The following is an 8,572-nucleotide window of genomic DNA, read 5'->3' on the forward strand; positions in this document are numbered from 1 at the left end:
TTCTCTCTCACCCTTTTCTCCTATTATTTTCCACCCCCCCTCCCATCTTGTGTGGGGGTCTATCCCCTTTCTCTCTACCACCTGATAACAACCAGAGCAGCATTGATGAATCAGACTGAAATCATCAGGCGCGGGTTTTAGACTGAATTATTTAAATGCCGACGTGCAGTGCATGCATAGATGTTTTTTTTTTAGAAAACAGCTAGGTTTACTTCTGACTCAAAACAACGTATAATTATAATAGGGGGGTGACCCTACTTCGCAATTTTTCTTATTATTGCGGCCATGTCTGGTCTACATTATGACTACCTGTTTTGTCACAGCAACTTTTTCTTAGAAAAAGCCACATCCATCCATCACGTGGCAACGAGAAGGGCCAGATTAGCTCTCATTGAAGGAAGGAGTAATAAGAAAGGATGAAGAGAATACTTTCAGCTTCTTGGAGAGTATAAAGAGAGTCGCTAAGAGTCGAGTGGGTGCAGGGGGATGTCAAAGAGATTAAAACAGAGAGGAAGACTTCATGGAGTTGTAATACTATGATGAAGACACGGCGGAGCAGATAAATGTGGAAAGGGTACTTAGAAGGGAGAAAATCAATACAAGCAAGTTCTAACATCGAAGGACATAAAAAAAGAAAGGCTGTTAAATTACATTGTGCCACTTCAATGCATAGGGCCAATACGGTAAAATCAAAGAAATAAAACTATAGAGCACCTTCAAATTACATCACATTTTTCTCAGGAAAAAATCACCAGCCTGCAGACATGACCCACTTTACAACACGTAGCAAATTGCTATCGTCTGCTGCAAATCAACTGCAGGATCTAAACATGTTGGCGTCATCCTTGAACACTCTGCACCAAAATGGACCATTTCATAGGCCCTTCAATTGCTTTGCTCAGCAAAAGTTCTTCTTTGACAGTTTAAAATGGCTATTGGAGAGAGAAGAGTTATCATTTATTGTCAAGCCATTTGTACAGCATGTGTGTGGGAAAAATGGAGCTGAAATAATGAGGTTTGCTGAGGGGCACACTCAACACTAACAAGTCTAAATGCATTCAGATTAAATACTCTGTCCCAAATATTGAGTATAATATAAGTGTCTTTGCTGTGTTGGGAAACTCCTGATAAACAGCTCCAAAAAATGCACAGCGGTTTAAAGAAAGTCTGAAGGCAAGCATTTATATATTTTTAATTTGTATGAATTATTTTCAAACACACACAAACCCCTTATATTGAATTTTGGTATGCTGGTGACGTTTCACCTGAAAACTCGTTACGTCCACATTTCCCAGAATCCATTGCTAGCTTTTCACCCCTCTTAGTTTTTGCATCCGGGTATCTACTTCCTTTTCCTCCGTGCCTCGATGCAATGAGGAGCTGGGTACGCTTGGTCGTCTAAAAATCCAACTCCATCCTCGCTGAAGGCATCACCGATCGACGTCAAAATGACCGAGCAGATGACCGTGAGGGGGACCCTCAAGGGGCATAGCGGATGGGTCACCCAGATCGCCACTACCCCTCAATATCCCGACATGATTCTGTCGGCGTCCCGAGGTGAGGTTTCCCCCCGCCGGGTTCGCCAACATGGCCGCGCTAGCATTAGCCGGCGACTCCAACTGCCCGTCGTCGTGTAAAATAAAGCAAAAAAAATCTACCAGGTGAGGCTTAAGAGCATGTAGTATTTTCAATCGTGGTGGCAAAGTTATAATTTTTCGGAATAAAGTGCCGACGTGCGTGGGAAAGCTGTTGGCTAGCAGTGGATGCTAACACTTAGAGAGAATGGTTAGATCTAAGCTAAATGTAGAATACCGAAGCTAACTCCACGTTGCATGAAACTACCATGTTATTATCAGTTCCATACTCCGTTATATGACTTGTTTTTCACGCCTTAATCTTAGATTTGAATGATCGCAAGGAAATTATAAATTGTGTTTAATTATTCTTTATTTCGCCCAATACAGACAAGTCCATCATCATGTGGAAGCTGACCCGTGATGAGACCAACTATGGCATTCCCCAGCGCTCCTTGAAAGGCCACTCTCACTTTGTCAGTGATGTTGTCATCTCCTCCGATGGCCAGTTTGCCTTGTCCGGAGCCTGGGACGGAACTCTTCGCCTGTGGGACCTCACCACGTAAGTGCCGAACAAAGTTAATGCCGTCTTTGCTATGGCCTGATAAGCTCCTGTTCAAACAATAATTGTTTGCACCATGTTTCCCCAAGTGGCGTGACCACGCGCCATTTCGTGGGCCACACCAAGGACGTCTTGAGCGTGGCCTTCTCCGCCGACAACCGCCAGATCGTGTCCGGCTCTCGGGACAAGACCATCAAGTTGTGGAACACGCTCGGGGTCTGCAAATACACCATTCAGGTGGGTGGCCTCGACTGGAAAGCCCGCATTTGCTGCGACTTTCCGTGGTGCATCGTGAAATTGGTGATTTGCGTCCCTACTGTGCCGAAGAATTCCAATCCTCCAACGAGTGGGTTGAAGACTCCTCCCGCGACACGACTGGCTTCTTCCCAGAAAAGAGCCAACTATTCCTTTTCCCACATTTAGGATGAAGGTCATTCCGAGTGGGTGTCTTGCGTGCGCTTCTCCCCCAACAGCAGCAACCCCATCATCGTGTCTTGCGGCTGGGACAAGATGGTCAAGGTGAGCAAGCCGCTTCCTTTCGACCCCGTTGACCCGAAACACGGGCCTGCCCGCTGATTATTGTATTGAGCATGTATTATCGTAGTTTGACACTGTGATGAAACCATTTGGGTATGAGGGTGTGCCACCGCATCGACGTAACGTGCACTTTGTCAGGCTCGGGCGCCTCTTAAGTCTTTCTTTGTGCTTGAAGGTGTGGAACCTGGCCAACTGCAAGCTCAAGACCAACCACATTGGCCACACGGGTTACCTGAACACAGTGACCGTCTCCCCCGACGGCTCCCTGTGCGCGTCCGGAGGAAAGGTGAGTTCCTCGGCGGCCGACCCTTGTTTTGAGGCCCAGCAGTGATGGATAAAAACTTAACTCATCTGATTTTGGATGATGACAAAAGAGGCTGTTTCTGAGCGTTATCTCTTCTTGACCTCTGAATTTTTGTGCGTCCTGCGAGTAATTGAGGTGCGTTTTTTGTTCTCTTCAGGACGGTCAGGCAATGTTGTGGGACTTGAACGAGAGCAAGCACCTCTACACCCTGGACAGCGGCGCCACCATCAACGCTCTCTGCTTCAGCCCCAACCGCTACTGGTTGTGCGCCGCCACCGGGCCCAGCATCAAAATCTGGGTGAGTCGCCGATGCCACGGAAAGACAGTCCGCCGACTTGACGCGTCTCCGCGACGTTGATTAATCTCATAACGCTAACTGCAATAATTGCTGATAAAGAGGCTGTTTCTGAGTTGCGGTCCAAAAGTCCATTTCCATCCTCCGACTCCGCCAACCAATGTGATGATGATGCTTCAAGTGCTTTTTCTCCTCTGGTGCAGGATCTGGAGGGCAAGATTATCGTTGACGAGCTGAGACAAGAAGTGATCAGCACCAACAGCAAGGCCGAACCCCCACAATGCACCTCTCTGGCCTGGTCTGCCGATGGACAGGTACGTGCTGGCGTTGGCGCCCATTTGTTTTTTTGCTAGCGGCGGTTCCCCGGTGATTATACCCATTCACTTAAAACTCTGATGTCGACTGCTGACAGTCCTGCAAATATGAGGGGCCAAATTCATTAGTCTGATGCAGTTATGCTACGAAAAGGAAGGGGATGCTAACTTGTTTTTTGCCTACACAGACGCTGTTTGCTGGCTACACTGACAACCTGATCAGAGTGTGGCAGGTTACTATTGGAACCCGATAAGAACTTTTCGTCATAGTAACTTTGAATAAAAGACTGTTTGAAAGAATCTGCCTTATTGTGAAAGTGTCATTTTTTTACAGTGAATAGGGTGCTCTGTTTTACACTGCACAGTGATATTAACTTTGCTCCCATTTGTAATGTTGTATTTAGATGTTGTCGGGCCTACCTGAATATATGTTAGTGTTGAAAAACAAATAAAATAACTTTATATATTGGAGTCAAAAATGGGAATTCATATTTTTTATTTTTCAAATATCTTCAAACATGAACGAATTAGAAAGCAGAAAATACATTTGAGAGAGGGGACACCGTACCAATGCGCATGCTCGGGGGAGCATTGGAGCTTGTTTGGTGTATCCTAGCAACGCACCTCGACGCTCAAGTCGTCATTTCTGCCAACATGGACGCCGCTTCTTTTCCTCATATCAACGTCGAAAGAACTTTGGCGATCATTAAACCTGATGCATTTGATAAATGTGAAGAAATAGAAGACTTGGTTTTGAGGAAGGGCTTCTCCATATTGCAGGTGGGTAAGTTGTTGAATTGAACCTATTCGTGGGTGGCAATCTATTCAAAAGTTGGGATAAGTTCAACATCTGGATATCAAGCATTACCCAATTGAATTACATTTGAAGTAGACACAAATTTCTCTGCAGAAACGTAAAATACAGCTGACCCCAGAACAGTGTGCCGACTTTTACGCCGAACATTGCGGCAAACGCAACTTTGCCAGCTTGACTGCCTACATGAGCTCGGGTCCAATGGTGGCCTTGACTCTGGCCCGATGCGAAGCCATAGCCTACTGGAAATCTATCATTGGACTCGTTAAAGCCACAGAATGGCCCTTGGACAGGTGATGCATTTTGAAATTTGACATGGAATCATCCCCTTACCACACAAATTCATCTCTAGTATAATTTTCCCCAAGCCTTCGAGCCAAGTATGGCACCTCCGACCTGCAAAATGCCGTCCACGGCAGTGACTCATTTCATGCTGCCGCTAGAGAGATTAAATACATGTTCCCAAATGGTAAGACAGTCATTTTTACAGGCAAAGCTTGGGCAAGCTATGATCGTTTTCTAACACATTCAGCTTTGATGGAGACCTTCGCTACAAGACAAGAACCCGAAGAATACTTGAGTCGATACGTAAAACAAACATTGCTCCAAGGACTGACGGAGCTCTGCAAACACAAACCTCGCAACCCTCGCGTAAGTGCTTTCATTTTACGATCAAATGTGCAAATATTTGTTCAATGATGAACACATTCAAGCGTTTTCTCAGAAAAAAAACAACTGTCTCTTTGTCTAGGTTTGGCTTGCTGACTGGCTTATTAAAAACAATCCAAGCGGGCCTCAGATATTTGAGGGAGTGGCATGACAGGTAAAAAAAATACTCTAATAGTATCGTGCACATTGATGTATTGTTTATTTTGTATGCGGACACCTTTGCAGAAGTACCACTGTATACAAGCCTATAGTACAATGCACAAATATAAGGGCAGTTATTCATCAAACTGTACAATATTGATCTGAAATGTTCTTTGCAGCCGACAACCGGAGGTGCACTTTAAATGCATTTTTAACCTTTGATATTCATGAATTCTTTATAGCTCTCGTTATTCGGGCAATATCCAAAATCCAAACTTGCAATGTTATGTATCAGCTGTCAGCAGCGCATGAAATAAAATACATACGGGAATCCGTCATTCAAGCAGGACCACTTATCTGTTCTTCAGTCCCCATCGGAAAATAAAATGTATTATTCCGCTTTGATTGAGTTTTGCTATCAATATTTGATCGTTAGCCTGGTAGCTACTAAAATAATATAAATGAGTCGTTTTCACCTACTTCTAACGGGAGCATGACGTTACCCAGCGCGTCCCGTGCAGCTGCGAAACGTCGCGTGACGTCACAAGGAGCGACCAAAGTCGACGCTGATAACCAAAACCACGCAACTAAAGACCAAAAGATGAACAAACTCCAGTTTTGAAGTGAGTTCACAGTGACAGTTTAACGGCGGCCGATTTGTTTGAGGTAGGTACAATTACTGCATTCATTAAAAGCACAATAATATACTACAATGGTCGGTGTATTGTATATGATAAGTAGTATTGTTGTCCCTCTAGAAACATACTGTTGTCATGAATACAGGAACGAGATGGGAATTCATTTTCTCTTCAATTTTATAACTTTATTTCCAATATAAACCAATTCATAAACAGCCATTGAGGCACATGGCAGTATTTTGAAGCTTTTTTTTGTCTGTGCATGACATGCCCACAAAAGGGAGAGCGGGGTTTGTTGTCCCATGAGTTGGTTGTCACGCAATGGTCAGATAGTTAAGATATTTCCGCAACCATTTAGAACATGGATGCAACGTCGGAGGAAACATCGGAGCTCGTGTCGGAGATGACGTCGGAGTTGACGTCGGAGGTGACGTCGGAGGCGGAGTCAGAACTGGGGTCGGAGGCCGTGCCGGAGGCCACATCTGAGGCAGTGTCAGAGGTCGCGTTGGTACCAGTGTCTGGCGTGGTGCCAGAAGCAGCGCCACCGCCGGCCGTAGCGCCGGGAGCAACGGTGCCGTCGGCCGTAGCGCCACAGGCAGCGGCACCGGCGGCGACAGCGCTTTCAGCCACAACGCCGGCGGCAACGCCAGAGACGCAGGGAGTACAATTCCCTCGTATTTACGTGGAGAGAACTTTAGCAATCATAAAACCAGACGCCATACACAAGAGCGAGGAGATTGAGGACATCATTTTGACGTCAGGCTTCACTATTTTACAGGTCAGTGAAGTCGTCAAAATGAGAGACCCACCCAACAAAGCTCTTTAGACTTTTGTTTGTTTATGCTAGGGTCTTGCACGATGGCCATTTTTTTAAGCATATATCTTCATTCCCATATCTCAATTTGTTATTGTTTATCTGGCAACCCAACGGGGAATGGATGATTTTGGTGTGGTCAATATTTTGCAGCACCATTTTTGATCACCTGTCTTGCTCCATTTAAATTGAATGATTAGAGTCCATAGTTGCATTTTTTGTTTAGGTTGACTGTTGCGTTGAACATTAGCTCCACCTCGGTTCAACAAGCGTTCATGTCTGGCAGAAGAGGAAACTACAACTAAGCCCCGAACAGTGCAGTGACTTCTACACGGAGCATCATGGGAAACTAACCTTCCCCAAATTGACAGCATACATGAGCTCCGGTCCCATCATCGCCCTGACTCTGGCTGGGGACAACGCCATAGCCCACTGGAAGGCCATCATTGGACCCGGCAGGGATTTTGAAAGTCACCCAGATTGGTGTGTGTCTTCATAACACTATGATAAATGTAACGTTATGAGGAGTCGGCCATTTTGGTTCATTGTAGATTAGTCGCCAATACACAACAACTATTCCAATCTAATAATATTGATTAAGATTTGTACATTGTTTCCCCGCAGTCTTCGAGCGAGATATGGCACGTCTGAACTGGAAAACGCACTCCACGGCAGCGAGTCATTTCATGTGGCCGAGCGAGAGATCAAATTTATGTTCCCAAACAGTAAGAATGATACACACTCGCCATCCTTTTTTAACATCAAAAGTGACTTCTAAATGTGTTCTTTCCCTCTTTGTAGCGCTAACTGTTCCAACAAGAGAAGAAACGGAAGAGTACCTGAGTCGATATGTCAACCAAACTTTGTTACAAGGACTCACTGAGCTCTGCAAGCACAAACCACTCAATCCTTGCGTGAGTAAAGTCACACTGGAGGTGCTTATTTATTCATTACGACTAAATACCATAGTTAATATGCTGCCCTTTGCCGTCAGAATAGGTTTGGCTTGCCGAGTGGCTCATCAAAAACAACCCCAACAAGCCTCAAATATGCGACGAAGTTGCTGAAGATGGACCAGAAGAATTTCAGGGAAAGGAACAAATAGACCGAATATGATCATGTAATAAATATGTTTGAATATGCGCTACCTGCATGGCCCGAAAATAATCTGGTCTCCTGTTTCGAAAACTACACCTTACAGAAAAAAGTCACATAAGAACAGAATGTATACACATGTTGGTAATATTTACAATTTATTTTGGAAGGAAATCACTTTTATAGTGTGTTACAACCATACAAACTGTCTTTGATCATAAATACTATATTTACAACAACAATATGTGACAACCAAGCCTCACACCCCCACGTTTCCAAGGACATGTCAGTTAAAACTTTCCTCAAAATGTCTTTAAACCGTTACTTGCACATCAAAGAGGTGTTTCGTATTATTGAAATCACAACACCAATAGACGGGTCGCAAGTATTCAAAGCCGTGAGCACTTTTGCAGGAAAGTTGCTTACATGCGAACGAAATATTCACTTTGCGCAAATCCATAGTATCCACGCGGCTTAGTTTTATATTAGGATCTTATTCTTAACGGTTTGTATTTGTAATCCAGTGCTAATATTGATATTAACTTAGCACAAAATGCAACACGTCCTCGATGATGCTACAAATATAGTGAGTGGACGCTACTGAGCTAGCTTGAAATATTCAATCATATCTGTGAACAATACATGGAGTTGGGGTATGAAAATTTACCCACTAATTGCCCGTCTTTGAGTGACACGGGCAGTATTGCATTATTGTGCAGAATTCATTTTTTTACGGAATAATACTGGAAATTGTGTCTTCCTTTCATTTTGGCGTGATTAACCTAATAGGAGGAGCCGCGTAAGCGCAAATGTGA

The 8,572-nt window shown here is 44.4% G+C and overlaps 3 protein-coding genes across 4 annotated transcripts; all 3 read left to right on the forward strand.

Moving 5' to 3' along the window:
• Nucleotides 1-1,323: 1,323 nt before the first annotated feature.
• Nucleotides 1,324-3,886, forward strand: rack1 (receptor for activated C kinase 1). Its single transcript, XM_077733294.1, has 8 exons — nucleotides 1,324-1,557; nucleotides 1,965-2,136; nucleotides 2,226-2,373; nucleotides 2,560-2,655; nucleotides 2,849-2,959; nucleotides 3,135-3,275; nucleotides 3,476-3,586; nucleotides 3,775-3,886. The coding sequence occupies exons 1-8, from the start codon at nucleotides 1,449-1,451 to the stop codon at nucleotides 3,838-3,840; spliced, it is 954 nt and encodes a 317-aa protein (XP_077589420.1). The 5' UTR covers nucleotides 1,324-1,448; the 3' UTR covers nucleotides 3,841-3,886.
• Nucleotides 3,887-4,207: 321 nt separating this feature from the next.
• LOC144207865 (nucleoside diphosphate kinase homolog 5-like) lies at nucleotides 4,208-5,433 on the forward strand. The gene is made up of 5 exons (XM_077733531.1): nucleotides 4,208-4,366; nucleotides 4,497-4,693; nucleotides 4,769-4,869; nucleotides 4,933-5,051; nucleotides 5,152-5,433. The coding sequence occupies exons 1-5, from the start codon at nucleotides 4,241-4,243 to the stop codon at nucleotides 5,218-5,220; spliced, it is 612 nt and encodes a 203-aa protein (XP_077589657.1). The 5' UTR covers nucleotides 4,208-4,240; the 3' UTR covers nucleotides 5,221-5,433.
• Nucleotides 5,434-5,697: 264 nt separating this feature from the next.
• On the forward strand, nucleotides 5,698-7,829 carry LOC144207760 (nucleoside diphosphate kinase homolog 5-like). Of its 2 annotated transcripts, none has more exons than XM_077733401.1 (6): nucleotides 5,698-5,876; nucleotides 6,207-6,626; nucleotides 6,949-7,145; nucleotides 7,287-7,387; nucleotides 7,464-7,576; nucleotides 7,657-7,829. In XM_077733401.1, the coding sequence occupies exons 2-6, from the start codon at nucleotides 6,210-6,212 to the stop codon at nucleotides 7,765-7,767; spliced, it is 939 nt and encodes a 312-aa protein (XP_077589527.1). In that variant the 5' UTR covers nucleotides 5,698-5,876; nucleotides 6,207-6,209; the 3' UTR covers nucleotides 7,768-7,829. The 2 variants fall into 2 exon arrangements, with proteins under 2 accessions (XP_077589527.1, XP_077589526.1); XM_077733400.1 differs by having other exon boundaries at nucleotides 5,700-5,876; nucleotides 7,662-7,829.
• The last annotated feature ends 743 nt before the right edge of the window (nucleotides 7,830-8,572 follow it).

This window comes from Stigmatopora nigra, chromosome 14 (assembly GCF_051989575.1).
Source record: "Stigmatopora nigra isolate UIUO_SnigA chromosome 14, RoL_Snig_1.1, whole genome shotgun sequence".
NCBI lineage: Eukaryota > Metazoa > Chordata > Actinopteri > Syngnathiformes > Syngnathidae > Stigmatopora > Stigmatopora nigra.